Source organism: Tachysurus vachellii, chromosome 11 (assembly GCF_030014155.1).
Source record: "Tachysurus vachellii isolate PV-2020 chromosome 11, HZAU_Pvac_v1, whole genome shotgun sequence".
Classification (NCBI taxonomy): domain Eukaryota; kingdom Metazoa; phylum Chordata; class Actinopteri; order Siluriformes; family Bagridae; genus Tachysurus; species Tachysurus vachellii.
Genome location: NC_083470.1, coordinates 13680246 through 13701174, shown reverse-complemented (window position 1 = coordinate 13701174; position 20929 = coordinate 13680246). Strand labels below are relative to the sequence as shown.

General features: G+C 37.7%; 1 protein-coding gene across 1 annotated transcript; it reads right to left on the bottom strand.

The window, feature by feature from the left end:
• Window positions 1–6031: 6031 nt before the first annotated feature.
• On the bottom strand, window positions 6032–20616 carry ap3s1 (adaptor related protein complex 3 subunit sigma 1). Its single transcript, XM_060881267.1, has 6 exons — window positions 20406–20616; window positions 15997–16088; window positions 15806–15917; window positions 15649–15720; window positions 15111–15218; window positions 6032–6694 (listed from the first exon to the last, which is right to left on the bottom strand). The coding sequence occupies exons 1-6, from the start codon at window positions 20472–20474 to the stop codon at window positions 6566–6568; spliced, it is 582 nt and encodes a 193-aa protein (XP_060737250.1). The 5' UTR covers window positions 20475–20616; the 3' UTR covers window positions 6032–6565.
• Between the last annotated feature and the right edge of the window lie 313 nt (window positions 20617–20929).

Genomic DNA, 20929 nt, shown 5'->3' with positions numbered 1-20929 from the left:
CTGACACACTGACTGTCTCACACACAGACAGACACACACACACACACACACACACTGTCTGACAGACACACTGACTGATACACACACTGACACACACAGACACACTGACTGACATATACACACACTGAGACACACACTGACTGACACACACGTAAACACAAAATATGTTTTATGAATATGAATTTATGTATGCTGTGAATTTAGTGGAACCTAGTGAACCATTAGTGAAGACATTAAAGACATGGGTTGACATGTTTGGTTGAAGCTCTGACCTCAAACCCAGTAAACGCTATTTGAATGACTAGAAATGCAGACTGACATCAGACCTCAACCTTACTAATGTTCTTGTGGTTGAAAGAGCAAATCCTCAAAGCCATGCTCAAATCTATTGGAACAGCATACACACTTCCCAAAAGTGTGTATGATGTTATAGCAGTAAAAGTGGCATCTAATCCATATTTATCCCACTTTCTTATGCTAACCGAGTTCTCCTACTTCCCACACCTGAAGTGGTAATCACGAGTATGTCATGTTCACATGCTTTGTCTTCAGACAGAACATGAAACGTGGTCAACAACAGGTTCATACGTACATACGTATTTATTTTACTTTTATTTTGATACAATAATCATTCATGTTAAGTTATTTTCTTGTTGTAAAAAAAAAAAAATCCACAACATGCATTGAATGTTTGCTGATATATAACCAAATGATTGGTTTCTCAATTTTCTCAGAATTATCTGAGTTTCCCCATTGTAGACTAAGACTGTAATTAAAGTTGTCCATATACTTTTTTGGCCATATAGTACACCTAACCCTTACAATGATTTATGTGAAGTGATGGTTGACAAACATGAGACATTTTATCCAGAATTCGGCAGCAAGAGTGCTAACACACACAAAGAAATCCTCCCACATAACCCCCATCTTATACAGTTTTCATTGGCTCCCAATTAGTTTCCGCATTCAATATAAAGTTCTCCTCACTACATTTAAAGCTCTCCATCGCGCCTGTCCACAGTATATCACAGATCTCGTTCACACATATACCACTGCCCGTGAACTTAGGTTCTCTGACTCTAATTTATTAGAGGTTCCTCGTTATAGGCTGAAATCTTTTGGTGGTAGAGCCTTCTGTATTGCGGCTCCCAGCCTCTGGAATTCTCTCCCCAGAGCATTCGAGACCTGGTGTCTTTACAGGATTTCAAAACTAATCTGAAAACTTATCTTTTCACTTCTTTTTATTCATATTCTCAAGTCCATTGACATGGTTTTGTGTCCTCTATTTTTCTCTTCTGTATTGTATGTACCATCTGTATATTTTCTACTTCACACTCACACACAGACACACTCACACACAGACACACTCACACACAGACACACACACAGACACACACACGTCTTGTTGTGTATTGTCTTCTTGTGTCTTGTCGTCTTGTGTCTTGTCTTCTTGTCTTGTTGTGTCTTCTTGTGTGTTGTCTTCTTGTGTCTTCTTGTGTCTTGTCTTATTGTGTCTTGTCTTCTTGTCTGTTGTGTCTTAGAATCAGAATCAGATTTATTGGCCAAGTGTGTTGACAAACACAAGGAATTTGGTTCCAGCAGTTTGTGACTCTAAAAACTTGTGTCTTGTCTCTTGTGTCTTGTCTTGCTGTGTCTTTTTGTGTCTTGTTCTTGCATATTTTGGATCCTTTGCTCATGCCGATTCGAATGCACCATATGACGTCATTTCTGTCACGAATATCTTTCCGCCAGTTTGAATTTTCCATAAAACCTACTTTTTCGAACTCCTCCTAGACCGTTTGTCCGATTTGCGTGTCCTTTGGTATGTAGCATCTAGAGACACCCGAGACAAAAGTTATCAAAAGCTTTTTGATAGACCAATGCGTTCTTGTAAACCGTGGCAACATACATGGTGGCAAGCACGCCAAAACGGACGTGAGGCCGTATCTTCGCAAAACTTATGCGTGTCGACACGAAACTTGGTATATGTCATTATAGTCATGACCTGAGGGTGCATGCAACGTTTCGTGACAGCGCCACCTAGTGGCCACGAGATTTTAAAAACAGCTATTTTCGCTTATACAGTAGCTACTGCAAACTTGAGTCTAAAATCATGAAGGAGGTGTTGTTAGACTCCTTGAGGCATGCTGAGTCAAACGATACCAAACGGTTTTTGGACGGCCATTTTGTGTGTCGGCCATTTTGAATTTTCACGTTAAGTTCAGTATTTTACGAATGCAATGCCATATCACTACGAAACTTGGTATGGTTCATCAGCGACATGTTCTGAGCGCATCTGATTGGCTTGACCCCGGTATTGCTGCTTGCAGTTATTATTATTATTATTATTATTATTAACATTATTATTATGGGGGCACGGTGGCTTAGTGGTTAGCACGTTCGCCTCACACCTCCAGGGTCGGGGTTCGATTCCCGCCTCCACCTTGTGTGTGTGGAGTTTGCATGTTCTCCCCGTGCCTCGGGGGTTTCCTCCGGGTACTCCGGTTTCCTCCCCCGGTCCAAAGACATGCATGGTAGGTTGATTGGCATCTCTGGAAAATTGTCCCTAGTGTGTGATTGCGTGCGTGAATGAGTGTGTGTGTGCCCTGTGATGGGTTGACACTCCGTCCAGGGTGTATCCTGTCTTGATGCCCGATGACGCCTGAGATAGGCACAGGCTCCCCGTGACCCGAGGTAGTTCGGATAAGCGGTAGAAGATGAATGAATGAATGAACATTATTATTAGGAGTCCTAGTGGATTTAAGTGGTAAATACGCTCGCACAGACCACATTCTGACCCGTTGTGTGCTTTAATGTACTACAATACTATATTCTGTACTGTAGTTAGATTGTATGTATGATTTCAGACACATTTTTCATTGCTTAGAAAAGTGAGATCCACAGGAACACACAGGGCACCGAGCATTATCCTGGCCTCATCTATAACTCAGTTAGTAAATCCAGTTACTGAAATATTTACACCCTCTTACATGGATGTCATGTATATCATTCTCACTGGAAATGTAAGTCACAGGAGCTGCAATTACAAAATGATTTATTTAGCAGTTCTTGGGATGTGAATAGTTGTACTATACATTGCAGTGGGTTTGGGTATCCAAAGACCAGTATGTTAAAAAAAGGGGGACACAAAATATTTAGAAATATATCTGAAAATTCAAGGAAAGAGGTTCTTTTTAGTTTTGTGTTTGCTATCTGTGTAAGAAAATACCACTCTCTCTCAACTCAAGCAGGCATTGCCTCATCTCAAAATTATATTTTTGTTTGTTTTAAAATAGGAACCAAGTGGCTATAACTCTAGAAATTCTCAAAAAAATTAGGGAAAACAGGTAGTGACTAGGGGTGAACAATATTTAATTTGATATCTTTTACACATCAATAGGGTGACGGTAAACCACGAAATGGTTTATATCAATAAAACCGCAGAAGATAACAAGGCAAAGAGCAGAGGTGTTTCATTATTTCCTCTCCCCTCTTCCCCGACACTCCCTTGGAGTAGCTCACGTCAGGATGAGAAGACAAGGAGAGCTTGGAGACACACATCAAAATAAGCAGGCATGGTAAGGGCTAGAGGGAAAGCAGAGAAGCTGAAAATGTTTCCCCAAACTGTGTGGCACTTCATCTGTCTTTGAGGTTGCAAGAATCGTTCGCAAAGATATACAGAACGTCTGTATACAGCTTGTAATCTCACAGCAAAGAACTGCACAAGCAGCATGCTGAAGGATCATAACCGAGAACAGCCTTTCTCCATCAGTAAGCATTTTAACTCTAGTGTGTTTTAGACAGACCTCCAGCATTATTTGTCTAGCTTGCTACTATCAGCGTCGTGCCAAATTTTATTTCCCCAGACGGATCTGTCTTCCCTTCATGTTCATGTGTGTTCAAGTAGGCTTACTAATGCTGCATATTGACTTGATATTTCTATTGTTCTTTCAGTAGAATTAAATTAAATTCTATTCTATATTTAATATTCTAAAAAATTTAATTTGTTCCTTAATGTAATATTCCTTAAATGTATTTACCCCTTTGCCTTTTTCCTATTTTGTTGCACTACAACCTGGAATTTAAATGGATTGATTTTCAAAGGATTTATATTTGATTTACATGCTTACAGTTTCTGAGATGCAAAGTGTTTATTGTGTAGCAAACAAAAAATAAGACCAAAAAACCTGAAAACTTGGGTGTGCATAACTATTCACCCCCTCAAAGTTAATAATTTGTAGAGCCACATTTTGCAGCAATTACAGTTGCAGTCTCTTTGGATGTGACTCTTTGGATGTGTCTCTATGAGCTTGACATATCTGGCCACTGGGAGTTCTGCCCATTCTTCCAGGCACAACTGCTTCAACTCCTTTCAGCAGTCTTTAAGTCAGACTCAACCATCCCAACACATGTAAATGTTTTTTTAAAAAAAAAAATTCTTTTTATATTTCATTTCACTTCCATCAGCTTGGAGTATTTTGTATAAATCCACTACACAAAAGCCAAATGAAAATCATTTAAATTCCAGGTTGTAATGCAAAAAAAAAAAAAAAAAAGGGCAAAGGGGTGAATACTTTTACACTGTATATATAAATAAATATGTATTTATGTACACACAGTACTGTGCAGGTGTGAAAAATGCTGTAAAGTGAGAATGATTTTAAAAAATAGAAGTGTCTATAGTTTACTTTTAATCTACTAACAACATGGAAAGTAAATGAACAGAAGAGAAATCCAAATCAAATCAATATTTGACGTGAACACCCTTACCTGCAAAACAGCATCAGTTCTTCTAGGTACACTTGCACTCAGTTTTTGAAGGAATTCATGAGGAAGGATGTTCCAAACATCTTGGAGAACTAACTACAGATCTTCTGTGGATGTAGGCTGCCTCAAACCCTTCTGTCTCTTCATGTAATCCCAGACAGACTCGATGTTGAGATCAGGGCTCTCTCACATCCAGGACTCCTTGTTCTTATCTATGCTGAGGATAGTTGATGATAATGGCATTGGCTGCATGTTTGGGGTTGTTGTGCTGCTGCAGAATAAATTTGGGGCCAATCAGATGCCTCCCTGATGGTATTGCATGAAGTATCTGCCTTTATGTCTCAGCACTGAGGACACCATTAATCCTACTAAATCTCACACTATTTGCAGAAATGCAGCTCCAAACTCGCAAGGAACCTTCACCATGATTCATTGTTGCCTGCAGACACTCATTATTGTACTGCTCTTCAGTAAACAAGTCAGCATGATGTGTTTTTTTATCTGCTGCATGAAGTTTCCTTTGCAGACCACTGCATCCACACTCAACATTGCCTGTTTTTTGTGCTTCTTCAAAATCGCTTGAACATTCTGTACATCTTGAAATCTTCACCTTGCTAATGCAGTAGAACTACCTTATGTCTTGTTGCTGTGTTCAGTCTTGCCCTGGTGTATGACCTGTGACCTGAAACTGTCTTCCACAACCTCACCTTAGTAGCAGAGTCTTTTCCTCACCCAGTGTTAAACCTCCTACACAGTTGTTTCTGTTTCACTTAATCACTGTGTTTCAACCTACATATGAAATGAATGAATTAGCACTTGCTTGGTGTAATCGCTTAATCATACACCTGACTCTGTTTTTGCAAAATCCTTGACATTTTGCAAGTGTAAGAATTAATGCTGGTTTGAAGCCAAAGTGTAGTCCCACTAAATATTGATTTGATTTAGATTTTCTTCTGTTTGCTCACTTTGCATTCTGTAAATTGATAAAAATAAACAATTTTATATATATATATATTTATTATAAATAAACAATATATATTTTTGAAAGCATGCATTTTTACTTTACAGCACATCTTCACACCTGCCTAAAATGTTTGTACAGTATACACAAATACACACACAAGTATGTACATATGGATGTATGGATATCTGTTTACAACTCATTTGATCCTTCCGATGCATGTGTGCATGTGTATCCCCTTGAAATAAGCATTTTCTTTTTTGACTTGCTTGGTATTACACTACAGTGTACCATAAAAACAAATTAAAATGATGCATTTTTTTATTTTGTTGTGGAAAAAAAGAAGTAACACTCACATGCACTAATTAAGATAAGATCATTGCTTGAGTAAGAAAAGATAAATTATATATAAAATACTCTGATTACATACAGTATAATACCAGTAATACAATTAAAGCATATACAGCATCACTTGGATGTTTACATAACCGAATAAAGTTTTTAGTTCTGCTGTACAAAGCATTATAAAGACAATCTTCAAATACTGTAGCAGCCAAAATGTTGGAACACACCTTCAGAAAGGCCACTGGAATGTAAATAAATAAATACTTCATTTCCATAAAGTTACAAAAAAAAGAAAAAAAAGAAATAGAGAGTGAGAGAGAGAGTGTGTGTGTGAGAGAGAGAGAGAGAGAGAGAGAGAGAGAGAAACATAAATGGCATTCCAAGACCAAAAGCAACACGACAGGAGATCACACAGTACCTTCTTAACAAGATATTCACTTTGTGTTTGGTAAACATTTAGCAAATACATTTGCCCGTCCTTGTCCACTGCTGCTATTTAAAAGATGGCAAGTTTGGCACTTTTATGCTGATGTCTCCGATGTTGATGTTCTTGGGCATTTCTGGCAGGTTCATGTTCTTTACTGCTGAAACAGCACGTGCAGGAGCCCCTGCAATGCCAGCCTGTGAACACACATGCACCAACACACAGTAACAGTGGCGTTTGAACCATGGCATGAAAATAATCATCACACAAAAACAGACAACACGGATCACTCGAATCACGTTTCACAGACACGGCCGACGTCACACGAAATGCAAAGCACATTACAGATGGGTGCAAACTGGCATTCCTGTTCTCACAGCTCAATATGCACATGCATGTCTCAGGTCAATTTCCATTGTAACTAAGAGTAAGGCAGAGAAAGTCGTAACTATGGAAACTGAACGTGTTATCAAAGGATCAATGAGTGGTCATGAATTAAAAAGATGGCCTTTAGTGAGAATGTTACAAAACTAAACTGACTAAAGCCTTTAAGAACTGGGAATGAGAGAAAAAGGAAATCTAAAGAGGAAAAAAAATCTACATTCCACAGATTACAGGAGTTTAACTTGCGCTAAATCATATCTTAAAAACAGACAATTATGCCAAGCTGGAAAACTGTCAAGCACTACAGAAATCAAGCATTTCCTCATAATTATACCCTTATAATAAAGCACTGTCATTTCAAACAAATGTAAAGTTCTTGATCCAAGCGTCACTAACATTAACAAACCAAACTATTAGGCATTCAATTCACTAATCACACTAAATCACGCCTGCCATTCTGAGACCTATAAACTCCTGCTTCACTGACTGCCAGCTGTGATCAAGCCTTCTCCAATACTTACAGTTCAGCGGTTCAATGATAACTAATATATTGGAATATCAGTAATATCTAGATCACTAACCATTAATTTAGTTTTTACATGAACTACAATTCCTAATAAATAACTGATAATGATAATTCCCTACACTGACTAGAGGATTAAAGTCCTCTTAAATCTTAAATATAAAACAATATAATAAAAGAATACTACCGATTTACAGCCCAATCAGAGATAGACCTGTTTTTTGTTTCAATGACTTAGGTTCATTTTTATTTTGCCTACTCCCAAATAACATGTTTTATAAATAACATATTTTAAAGCAAAATAAACACACGTATTAAACTGTGGATGTAGTATTTCGGACCAAAAATCTATATTTAAAAACTAATTCATTTTTTATTTATTTATTTATTTATATTCTGCCTTCTGTCCCTTTCTACAACTGATCCAAGAATCTGAGAAACTATTCCAGGGAAAGCCTTAAATCTGAAAGTCTTCAAAAGCTCAAGGATTACAATTCTATTATTCTGCATACTCTCATAAGACAGAATTGTAGGGAGACTGCAATACTGGGAGGACTACACACTCGTGAATAATTCACACTCTCACACTGACAGCCAGAGCAGCAGTGAGGAATTCCACGCTCAGCGTTCGCTAAACCATTTCTTTCACTGGCTTTGCTATAATAAGTGTATTCTGAAAGAACCTTTTGCTTAGTGCTCACATACTACATCAACATGCTATGAAGTCAGTAAAGGGGTGAAATATTTGTCCTAAGACTGGGTTATAATCTGTTGTCCAAATCATACAAACAGATGCACAGACCAAACTCAAACTGTCATTAAAATGGATGTATGATTTCTAACAAACATACAGACACGAGGTAAAAACTGACTGACTACGATAGGTGTGAAATAATCATGGATTTTTGGGTATTAGTGCATTCACTGAAATAATATTTTAACTCTAGAAAGTAACTCTAGCTGAAACTAAGCTAGTGATGGGCAATATCATATGTATTACTGACATGATTCTTTTAGACACTTATTTGGAATATATTTAAACTCTATGATAAGAGTTTAAAAGAATTATCCAGACTCAGAGGTGTCCAGACCAGTCTTAATGCACAAGCTACCATATCAAACACTTACAGCATTCAACATCCATACGCTCATTCTAATCATCATATATACATATGTAAAGGGACCAAGTAGAGACACACAGTCTCAACTTGACAGAGAAATATTAAAAAAGAAAATGTTGGCAAAACTTTCATTAAAAATGTCTGTTAATTATTTAAGATGGGAATATCGTAATCTACACAAGATGCAGAAAGGGTCAATAGTTATGAAAGGAACCATTTTTATGCATTCTGGATAACTACCAGTCATGGAGAGAATCATCTGAATCTTTCCTTTTGCACGTGCATACACACGCCAAATTCTTTATCACACAGTATGGTGCATGGTGCAGCATTCTGTCAGAAAGTCAACTTCCCCTGGACTCTTCTGGCCAGCTCAGTGCTGGCCCTCAAATGACAAGGAACCACGGAGGTTATTCAAGGATAACCATCCAGAATAACCAGTGTTATTTTTCCTCCTTCTAAGCACTAGAGGCTTGGGTAAGGTATGCCACAATATTAAAAGGAACGGGAAACATCCGCTTGGCAACCCATCCCAAACACACTCTTTTTCATTAGAAAATCCTCCAGCAAGTTTGTGTAGCTTCAGCAAGCTAGAGTCTGAGCCACTCCCTCTGAGAGAAGGGCACCTCTCTTTGTGAGATTTGGGGTCCTGGGGTACGCTCTTTTTTGAGTTCACAGTGAGGCCGAGCACCACGCTGTGAGAAAGTAAGATGGACAGTCCTGACTAAACTGGTCCTTGGTGGGGAACACAGAGAGGTCATAGTGTACAACTTTGAATTTGAATGCTTATCAATGAAATACAATAGGATAAGCATCTTTGTTCTGACAAAATACAGACATGAAAACAGGCAGCACAGACCCACCGTTATTGAACTGCCTGCATAACATTTGACAACTATACTGAAACCAGTTCAGCCCTCTCAAATTTGCATTTGGATAGAAAGACTGTCCTTCCATTGTGTTGGACTGTGTGGCCTGCCATTCATCAGTCCAACACAGAACAAATGTTCTGGGTCACAGAAACAACTTTCCTGGGGGCTTAATATGAAAGTGGTGGTTTAGTCAATATCCACCGTGTGAGGTTTTCAGCTTTAAAACATCCCGTCACAAGCCCGGCTCTTCTTTGCTATGCTCTATGGGACATGTTGGTGTTGGAGGGAGTTGGGGCCCAATGGGGTTCGGGGGTTTGTGCAAGCCAGGCAGAACATTTCAGAGTTGTTTTGACCTAAATGTGTATTGCCACATGGATAACAATGCTATAAGATAGCAGTGTTTAGTGCAACATCATGACGTGGTGGAGAACCTCAACATACATGCACACATGCAAAACAAGGGCTTTTGCTTGTAATTCAAATTATAAGTCAGGTTTTAATTGTTTTAGACTGGGCTTATTTTTGCATATAGTGTCCTTGAAAGTTTGTGAACTCTCTGGAAATGTATATATTTCTACATAAATATGACCCAAAACATCATCAGATTTGCACACAAATCCTAAAAGTAAAGAAAGTGAATGCAATCAAACAAATGAGCTGAATATTATTATACTTCTTCATTTAATTTTTAAGACAAATGATCCAGCATTACATATCTTTAACTTGCAAAACTATGTGAACCTTTGCTTACAGTATCTGTTGCGAGCCCTTGTGCAGTAAAGGTTACTGCAAGTAAAGGTTCCGGTAACTTTTGATCAGTCCTGCACAATGGCTTGGTAGAATTTTATTCCATTCCACAGAACAGAACAGATTGGACACTGGGATTTTAGTGGGTGTCCCCACATGAACTGCTTGCTTCATGTACTTCCACAATTTTCCTTTAGAATAAGATCAGAACTTTGCCTTGGCCATTCTAAAACATTATCATTGTTTCTCTTTAATCATTCTTTGGTAGACAGACTTGGGTGCTTGTGAAGATTTGTCTTGATGTATTACCCCTTTTTTCCTTGAGATTCAGTTCATGGACAGATGTCTTGCCATTTTCATTTAGAGTTCACTGGCATAATTCTGAATACATTAATGATGGCAATCTGTCCTGGCACAGATGCAGCAATACAGGCCCAAAGCATGATACTACCACCACCATGTTTCACAGAAGGTATAAGGTTCTTATGCTGGAATTTAGCATTTTCCTTTTTCCAAAAATAATGCTTCTCATTTTAAACCAAAAGTTGCTATTTTGGTCTAATGCCTCCACAAATTATTTTTCCAATAGTTCTCTAGCTTGTCCACATGATCTTTAGCAAATTTCATGGGCAGCAATTTTCTTTTTGGAGAGTAGTGGCTTTCGCCTTGCAACTCTGCCAGGCATACCAAGGTTGTTCAGTGTTCACCTGATGGCAGACTTATGAATATTAACAAACGCCAAAGTAAAAGACTTTCTGACCCAACAAACTATTGCTTTTGGAGTGAACTTTGTTGGTTGACCACATCTGGGGAGGGTACCAATGGTTTTAAATTTCCTCCATTTGAACAGAATCTGCCTGGAGTCCAAACACTTTAGAGATGATTTTGTAACCTTTTCCAGCCCAATAAGCAACAGTAACTCCTTTTCTTAAGTCTTTAGAAATCTCCCTTGTTTTTGCCATAATCCACTTCCACAAACACGCGTCATGAACATCAGACTTTGATATATCGCTGTTCTTCTCTAAATTGACCTTGAGATTAAATACTAATCCTAGTGGTTCACAAACTTTTGCATCTCACAGATATATAATATTGGAACATTTTCCTAAATAAAAAAATTAGCAAGTAAAATATATTTGTCTGATTTGTTTTGACTGGGTTCACTTTGTCTGCTTTTGGGAAAATCTAAAATTCAGAAATTTCTAAAGGGTTCAAACTTTCAAGCGAGTGTAGATAATTCCGTTGTGCTTGAAAAGTGATCTGCCTGATCTGGTTTAAGTTAAAACTGTTCGCATACAAAAACTGCCCATCACTAGACTGGGTTAATATGAGATTAGAGGGAAATAATCCAAACTTTCTAATATATTTCTAATAACTTTCTAATATTTTTGTTAGATTATTAAATGATAAAGAACTTTACATGAAAACAAATGTGTTTGAGTCAGTCAGTCATTACCAATTATCAATGTGCATCAGCAACCTTGTGAATATCCCTCATCTGGGAAGGACGTACAGTAACAAACTGTGCACACAGTACTTACCAACTACATAAAAAGCTAAGGAAATATGGATGGTGTCCAAAATATTTTTGCGCGTGATCCATATTATGCCATGATAAAATCTACTCTTAGATCTGAGGTAAACACAATATAAGCAAGTTCCACATAAAAAATAAACAAATCTGCTGCATTGTTCCATGTTATCCTGAGAACGAACTTTGTTTTAAAATGAAAGTCAAGTAGCAGACACCATTAAAACCGCCAATTTTCAGCGTCTAAACAAAAATAACCGGTCATAGCAAGCGTTCAATTACACAGAAGTGTAACTGATGCAACACAACCAAAACATTCAACATTTAGAACTACTTGAGATTTTAGCTTAGTTATTGTCTTTTGATGGAGAATGAGAAACGTTTACGCGTTCAAAACAAAAACACCAAGTCTACATAAAGGTAAGCATTGTACCTTCTAAAAGTCTAATATTCGTCCTCAGGATGTGTAAAATTGTGTAAAATTACTTGTTTGGGAATTCAGAGCAGTACCTGGGTCTACCTGTCCTGTCTGGGGGACTGAAAGATAAACGTCTGCAAGGAGAGAATGGAAAGAACTAGAGAAAGTCAGGAAAGAGGAATGAGGAATGGCAGTTAAAGCAGATAAGTAATCACAGTTTGTGTAGCTGAAAGAAAGAGTATAACCCATCTTAGACCGCAGACTGGAAAACTGAACTATTTAATCTGTTATTAGGCATGTGCCGATAATACTGTGATATTCAAAATACAGAATATGTTTATTATGGACAGTTCAAAATACTGTCACTATCGCTGTGTTTCATTCAAGAGGCAGCAGTATTTTACCAGTGTTTGCACACTCCTCATGTAATCACGACCCACCGCAGCCTACGAGTAACAATCATTCAGAATGCACATATCCTGTGTAAACAAGTATTGCAATTCTTACTGAGAAGAAAAGAAGGATAAGCTTCCTCAATCATGGAATAAAGACATGGAACATACCAGAATGCTGACTTGACACAGCACTACCTCAAACTGCTTCAATCACTTTATTTACATTACTGTATAAAATGTTTCATCTATAGGTAATACCTTAAACTCACTGGTTCCTACTCAGTAATAACAGTGCAAAACTGTCCATCTATTAGTCCATTATTTAATAAGAAATTGCCTATAAACAATATATTTTTTGATTACACTATATGGCCAAAGGTTTGCGGACACCATACAATGTGTTTGTTGAAGATCCCAGTACAGATTTTGTCTCCCTTTGCTGTTATAATAAACTCTACTATCCTGGGAAAGCTTTTGCTATGGCACTGTGGGATTTGCTCATTCAGCCAAAATAGCATTAATCAAGTCAGACACTGAACACACTCAGCACTCCAGTTCAAAGGTGTTGTGGCATTGAGGTCAGAGTTTATTTGACTATGATATAAACCAGGGTACATGGTACAGGTGCATTGTCACGGTAGAGCAGGTTCCAGAATTCAAATACACTGTAGACAATTGTGTACTTCCAACTTTGTGGGATCACATATGGCTGTTATGGTTCCATGTCCATAAACATTTGACCATAGTCTGAAGTCTGGTTTGTCCCAAATAAAGGCTATAGGCATTTCATTTTCAAAGACCCCTGGCTAGAGGTGTCTACTACTTCCCAATGAGACAGGCAAAGGTAAATGTATTTTTTCCTCAGCACTATATTTTAAAAAAATGTGTTGCGGAATTATTGTTACAACAAAAAAAGTATGTCAGCACATGCCTCACATACCTAAACTTCAGGAGGTTAATAAGAAATCGTCCAAATTTTTTAAATACTCAAACAGGGCTGCTTAATTTTAGCCAATAATGTTAGACATGGAATTTGAAAACATCTCAACTAACATCTAGCTTTAGTAATTTTTGAAACATCATAGTGGATAAATTTACCAAATATATATGACTACAATTTCGTTTTAAAATCATGATTTCGGTGCTAGCGGTCTAGGGTAGGTTGTCAAAAGAGAGAACAAGCAAGAAGACTTGATGTTTGTGACACAAGGGTGCTAAGAATGATTCAGACATTTACTCACTTATTCACTCATTCATAGTGTTAACAAAAAAAATTTTAAAAAAATACTAATAAAAAAATAACACTGGTTAATCAAATACATATTTGCACCCATGCAACTACTACACTAAAATCCAATTCACTCAATTGTTGTGTTATCAATTGAAAACCACTCGGAAAAGGTCTGCCTTTGGAGCACAAACTCAGGACCTCTGACACACAGTGCGCGGACATGCACACACATATTGTGATTATTATCTGGTCTTAGGTGTTACTGCATCTATATAATTTAATCTGCTATTTTTTATTTCTACAAACAGTAATAACTACTCAATTGTATGACAGTATCCATGAGCAAGGACTAGCTGATCATAGCATGACTGATGCATTTGTGTAATCCATGGTGGGTACTGTACTGTAGTGCCAGAGTAACAACGGTGATACAATTTTGCTGTGTGGGAATGCATGATTCTGATGCATGATGTGAAAAGAACTTTCTGGACAATCTGCACAAATGTATGCATTGCTTACATGATTCGTTGATTGGGATAACAACAAGAACATGCAGATTTGTATAGTAGGTGTTCCTATTAAAGTGACCAGTGAGTGTATTTAGAAATACACTGCACAAATGCCAAAATCTAAAAATTCTGATTACTCTGGTTATTTTGCTATAATCAGACTTTCCTTAAGTTGCTCAGGTGCAAATAAACATCCCAATAAATCTTACCATGACTGAAAAAAAATGAAAAAATTGAGTCAGATCTTTGTGGCTAACGAGCAGCAAATTATAGCATGAAAGCAAATGTGCCAATTATCCTGTATACCAAAACAATGAAATTCGGCTGCATTTGAAAGTAAATGCATGTTAAAGCATTTACTTTAAAGTAAATATGTTAAAGTAAAAACAAAGAAACCGAGATATTACCTGCTAGAGAATCTATAATGTAAGCTGAATCATTCTAGCAACCAAGCAATGTCTTGGACTCGCCATCAAATCTTGTCATCTTTACTGATATCACCCCCACAAACCTAACCAAATTCAAATTCAAATTCCCAAAACCAAATTCCCTCCGTAGAAACAGGAAATCTAATTGACGTGAATGTAATAGTCATTTTGGAGCTGTGTTCCATCTAGCTGAAACACTCAGTGAGAGAAGCAGCAGTAATCATGTGGGTGTCTGTGTGAAGTCAGAATCTGATTCCAACCGTGGACACTGTGAAGAACTCTGTTTTAGAGCATCGACTGCAATTTGCAGCTTGAGCTTTTGGTGTGGAGCACAGCATAGCAGGCCAGAGAGCCACAGACAGTCATCACAAAAGGGCATTCTGGGACATGCAGTCCACACACAGTCATGCCTGCACATTCCTAGGGTAGAGTTGCATAACTGCATGATTCTTACCTCAGACTTCTCAAGTTTGTTTTGGGAATCCACTTGTGTAATGATCTCGTTCATGTTGGTCTCGAGGACCATGCCACCCATCACCATCTCAGACAGGATATTGTGTACCTGGGCAAATTTAAGCCAAATGATGAATATTTGTAGACACAATTTTATCATTTTTAAACAAAAAACTATATGGCCAGAAGTATATGGACACCTGATCATCGCACCTGTATGTGGGATTTTCCCATAATGTTGTCTACAATGTCTTTATATGCTATAGCTTTACAATTTTCCTTTACTGGAGCTAAGAGGCACGGACCTGTTCAAGCTTGACAAATGTGCCTCGTTTATAATGGTTGGCTTGGAAGAACTGAATCTTACTGAATCCCAGGCCTCCTCACCCAACCCTCCCATCAGTGCCTGACCTCACTAGTGCTCTTGCGGCAAAACAAGCACAAATCCCCACATCTGATGGCAGACATTCACATACTTCTGACCATAAAGTGTAAGATCAGTGGTCTGTCAATAGAAATGCTTCTTTATCAAACATTACCTTGTCTACGTGGAAAATGAGGTCAAGCTCACAGACATTCTCAAAACATTTGTCCAGCGTTTCCACAAACACCTGCGTGGTGACAAATAACAATTTACTTCAGGGTTGAACCACATCACAACAACTGTGAAAATAAACTGCTGACAAAAAAAATTACCTGGATTAAATCTAGAATGCCAAGTTCGCTCTCTGAGGAGTCCACACAGAATACAAAGTACAGTGTCGCATAGTGTCTGTAGATCAGTTTGTTGTCTGATCCGCCTATCAACCTGTGTGTATATAAGAGCATTTGTTATTTTATCATGTATCCAACACACTATTGTTTCAAAAAATGTTTATGAATCTTACATTCCACCCTCAAGAAAATTGCAGACGTTCTCATCCCGCTTTGATACCAGGTGAAATGTTTCCCTGATGATCTGCTGCTCTGTGTCTTCACTCTGGATGAGAAAATGTAAATACTTGAATTAAGTTGGTACAACATTTCTCTTTTTCATATTGAAACAGCAGAAATGCTAAATTGCTTTCACTTAATGTGAACGTAAGCCAGAACAGGAAACAGGTTTAAAGTCATGAATTTCTCTTATTGCAATTTTGGGACACAAAATTAAGCAAACATGGAAATAAAATTTCAGTCCACACCACCGTTATTGGAGTTAGAGAGGTCGAATTTCACCTGTTTTCTGCCCTTGTTCCATATTTTTTCTTTTTTCCCCCTCATTACTCCTGTTCATAAATGAAGTATAAACTCCACAGAAATTGAGTAAAAATCACACCATCACTTCTACTGTATGCTGCTCATTTAAAAAGCAGAATCTACAAAGATATCATGCTTATTCAGCAGCATGACAAAACATTGTACAATAGATGATACCAACATGAGGGAACAAATACACCCAGAATCTGTTCTGGCAGATCACTATGAATGAAGAGAGCCTGCAGCACGAGCGCTTCTTTGGGTCTTTGACATTTAAGCGCCCTGTTCATGACTAGCTCATCACCTTGTTAGAAGTGTAGAGCAGATTTTCTTTTCATGCTGTTATAATTGATTAGACAGCCCTGAATAGGACATGTTACAACCTGAGTGTGATCAGTAAATAACTGAGAGAGGATTCTGGTAGCTCTTGAATGAGACTTATTCAATTAATTGTTAAACTTTTATTCTCACTATCAAAAAGTCTTAAATGTAAACCGGATGCAAAAGCTGGAGTAAGAATCATCAATGAGGAGTCTTTAGGGCACTTTATACTCCACTCTAAATGCACACTAGAGGGCACTTTTTCACATTTTACAGTAATGTTTGTTTTTTAACTTTAAGCTAGAAGGTATGGCTCTACCCCCACCCTGAATGCCTCAGTACCTTCATGTGATGCTGATATTACACACCTGGTGTTACTCCAGGGTAAATGTATGAAAGAGTTGAGTGAGTTGCTCGCAGCTGAACAGAAACTTTCCATGACCAAATATTTACTCAGCCATTAATCAGCCAGTTTGCTTTTAACACAACACACAATAGAATTTGAGTTTTTCAATAAATGGAAGTCATTTTTGCTCAGGATTTAGATTATTGCAGCACACATGTGCCGTCATTCAAAATGGAGACTTGTCTTTTACTAGGAAAATCCCATCAGCTACAATAATTTGAGAATTATTAAATATACATAATATACACAAAAGATTGAGAACCATGAAAGTGAGAACCATGAAAGTTTAATTGACTGAGATCACTTCTACACAGTCAAACTGTCAGCACAAGCCAAGCAGGGAAGAGCAGAAGTCATCTGATCTGACAATGGCTTTGGCTCAAACAACAAACACATGCAGCCTTCAGTGCTTTTATTCAGCCAGTTGATGGAGGGGTTTATAACTGAGTGTACACTTACTAGCCCCTTTTTAAAAACATAAGACTCGGTATCAGTGTAAATTGTTGATGGCGAAACTGGAAATGTAAATGCAAAGAATTTGATGATGTGATTCATTCATACTCAGAGACAGTGATCTTTTCATTTTCAAAGATCTCACACATGCTTTATGTACACAGCATGGCAGATAAAGCTTCAGTGCTGTTGCCTAGAACTGGGGGGTAATGGGGGGGTGGGGGTGTTAGAAAGGCCACTTGACTAGTAGCAACTCTGCGCTCATTATATCTTGCTTAATTTGAAAGATTTTGCCCATGTAAACGTACATTTACTTGTCAAATAAAATGAAATGCTGCGACTCTTTCAGTGCAAATCGAGGCAGGAATACTGAAATTTCACCTTTGACAAATAGCTCAGTCAGTCACCAAGCACTCAGAAGCGAGTTCAATATTCAACGATGCAATATAACAAGCTTCTTAACTTACAGAACTGATCTAACTAACATACAATAACCAGGAGCGACATAAGTCAGTCATCAGGTAACACTCGAGTCCTCACTGTAGTCATTTAAAATGAACCTCTAGCTTCACTACACGCTCTGATACATTTGGTCATTAAATAGCTAAAAATCGTCCACCTTCCCAGAAAGATACGATTTCACATCCAGATGACTAACACAGCTCTTTAAATATGATCATCTACATTGACTGCTGTCTGTTTTAAAGATGACCTTGCTTAGTCCAGTGACTATGAAAACAAGCACAGAAAAAGGTCAGTATATTCTGACATATAGAGAACCAATTAAATTACAAGATGGAGTTTAAGATCCTGAAGATTGTGAAGCTAAAATACAGTACAAAATATCAGACACTCTGTATCCTGTAAGCAGAGTGAGAAAGGCTTAGATCACATGCTTCAGGCCATCTGTGGCGAGTGACCAGCTTTTTTCACGAGTGTTAATCAGAATGCATACTAGTTAAAAGAAAAACATCAAAACATCAAGCAGCACTTATCAAAGAGTGGAATCAGTGCCCATTTCTGTGCCTATAATTGCTGATCTCTTTTCTTCCTAAATTTCAGTGCATAATACTGCAAAACTATGCTTTGAGCTACGAATTTAGATGTCTTTAAACATTCATTTTAACCGAAGCTGGAAAAAAGGAATTTGTTCCTATACCGTTGCCACCTCCACCAGCTTCACTGTGTGAAGAACACATCTATATGAACTTCAGCCATGCAAATATGCCATTCTGGGAAATGTGGGTCAAAAGAAAACAAGGTGGAAATGCAGAAGATTTTATTTCATATGTATCACACACAATAAGTCATCTCACCTTTCTTGTGTCCCACAACGTTCCCTTGTCACTCACAGTACAAGTGTGTTGTGAAAACTAATGATGTCATTATCAGCTAAAACACATGCACATATTTCTTCACTTCTTGAACAAATGGGAATCATGGCAGTTTCAGTGCAACCGACCTCAGAGCTCCTCCTCCAGTGAGTCTTGGGTTCAGTACTGCGCTGCTCATCCGGCGTCACATGACAAATTTCACCACTTGCTCATTGCAAGCCCTGTTCTGTTTCAGACTAAAGTGCCAGTGTGAAAGCACCCATAAGCTTTCACTGATCATCACATTAAAAAGAATTGGTTATAACTATTTATTGTTTGTTCAACTGCAGATTTAGTGGAGAACTGCAGAGCTTAGGGTGCCATTTGGGACAAAACGCAAAACGTTTCACTTTGTGTATACAGCTGTGTTGAGAAGCACTTTACAGTGTTAGCGCATCAGTGATGTGATATTCAGATAGCCAGATAGGATGTTTTCTTTCGCCCGACAGTGTGAACCTTGCTATGTCTAATAGCAACCTTTACCATGTTCATTCTCAAAAAGTGAGTTACTTCAAAAAAATTATAATAATACTACATTTTTTTATTGCGTCAGCCTGTCAGATCACTTTGTACACTCCTATATATACCCACACTTCTTTTTTCCTCTGAATACCATTTGATTTCATCTGCAATGATGCGCATCAGCATTAGACGAATAAATAAAATCTCAAAAAGATAACTTTAGCCAGGAATTTAAAAAGAAAAATCTAAAACTCGGATCATTTGTTTAAAAATCTACCTATTTAAAACATTTCTGCTTATGATAAATAAAGAGGCACTTCAATAACACAGATTTTATGATGATAATGATGATCTGTTCATTTATTTCTAGTTAATTAATAAAACATTTTGAAATTGAAATAAACCATGCTGATTGGTTTGTTTGTTTTTGTAAACACACGTATGGTGTTTAGCCTGAGAAGTCTCATTGAATCACGTGTCAAACTCAAGGCCGAGTCACGTGGTAACACGAGCCCACCACAGTGTAAGAGTATCTGCTCTCAGCATCACACACGATCAGAAAGATCATATAACACACATGTAACATGATCCTCTCTTACTTAGCATTTCAGTAGCCAGTTTCAGCCATGACTGCCATATTTTTCAATTATAATTAAATCGATTCATATCACGATACGTTCACTGCGCAAAAATCACTTAACGGTCAGTTTGTATTTTAGCTCATACAGCGACAGCAAAACAAAAGATGCAAACAGGTGTACAAACAAATGCTAGGCAAATTATTTGCTTAAAATGTGCCAGCACGCGCACTTATTTTGACTAGCCAGTTAGCTCCAGTCGTGCTACTAATAGCAACAACAAGCTAGCACTTTGTAGCCTGTAAATAAAAATGACACGGTGTCGAAATAGCAGAAATGTACAGAACTAACTGTTGCTCTGGGAGAAACGAGTACAGACTTTTTTCACAGCTCACCCGGGTTCATTTAACTGGATGCTCAACTTAGCCCGGAGTTTGCTAGCTAGCGTTAATGAAACTCATACTTACGTAATGTTCATAAAATTTCGAAAGCCTGGGTTTCCCATGGTTGTTGAATATTAATATGGCTTTTATCATGTTATTGTTTATTTAATAATAAATTATACTGTCAAGTCGACGTCCTCAGGAACGGTCCGCTCTGGTGTTAGTTTACCTGAGTGAAACTCTAGCACAAGAGCCACTCGACTGTACAGAAGCTCAGCGGAAGGATACAATGATAATAGTGCGTGATGTGCACGATACCGCGACCGCTTTACTCATATCCTTACGCGGCGTCTCAAAAATAAAAGTCTCTAATAATAGTTACGTGTGCAAGTTGCCATTTTAAATCAAATCAATTTTAATTAAAAAAAAAATAAACAGTTAAATTTTCATTCACTTATAATCAAACAAAATTGACTCATGGATTCATTTAATCCATAGGTGAAGATTTTATTATGTACAGGGTTTATTATATACAGGAATAAACCCTTGATGAGGATGACTTTTAAACATACACTAACACCTAAATACAATCTTGAATCCACAGGAAA

Excerpts from the sequence above, each read along its gene's own strand:
- ap3s1 (XM_060881267.1), bottom strand. The coding sequence starts at position 20,474 with ATGATAAAAGCCATATTAATATTCAACAACCATGGGAAACCCAGGCTT. Across the intron at positions 15,918-15,996 it reads AATTTTCTTGAGGGTGGAAT|GTTGATAGGCGGATCAGACA; the intron begins GTAAGATTCATA and ends ATATACACACAG. Across the intron at positions 15,721-15,805 it reads GCATTCTAGATTTAATCCAG|GTGTTTGTGGAAACGCTGGA; the intron begins GTAATTTTTTTT and ends GTCACCACGCAG.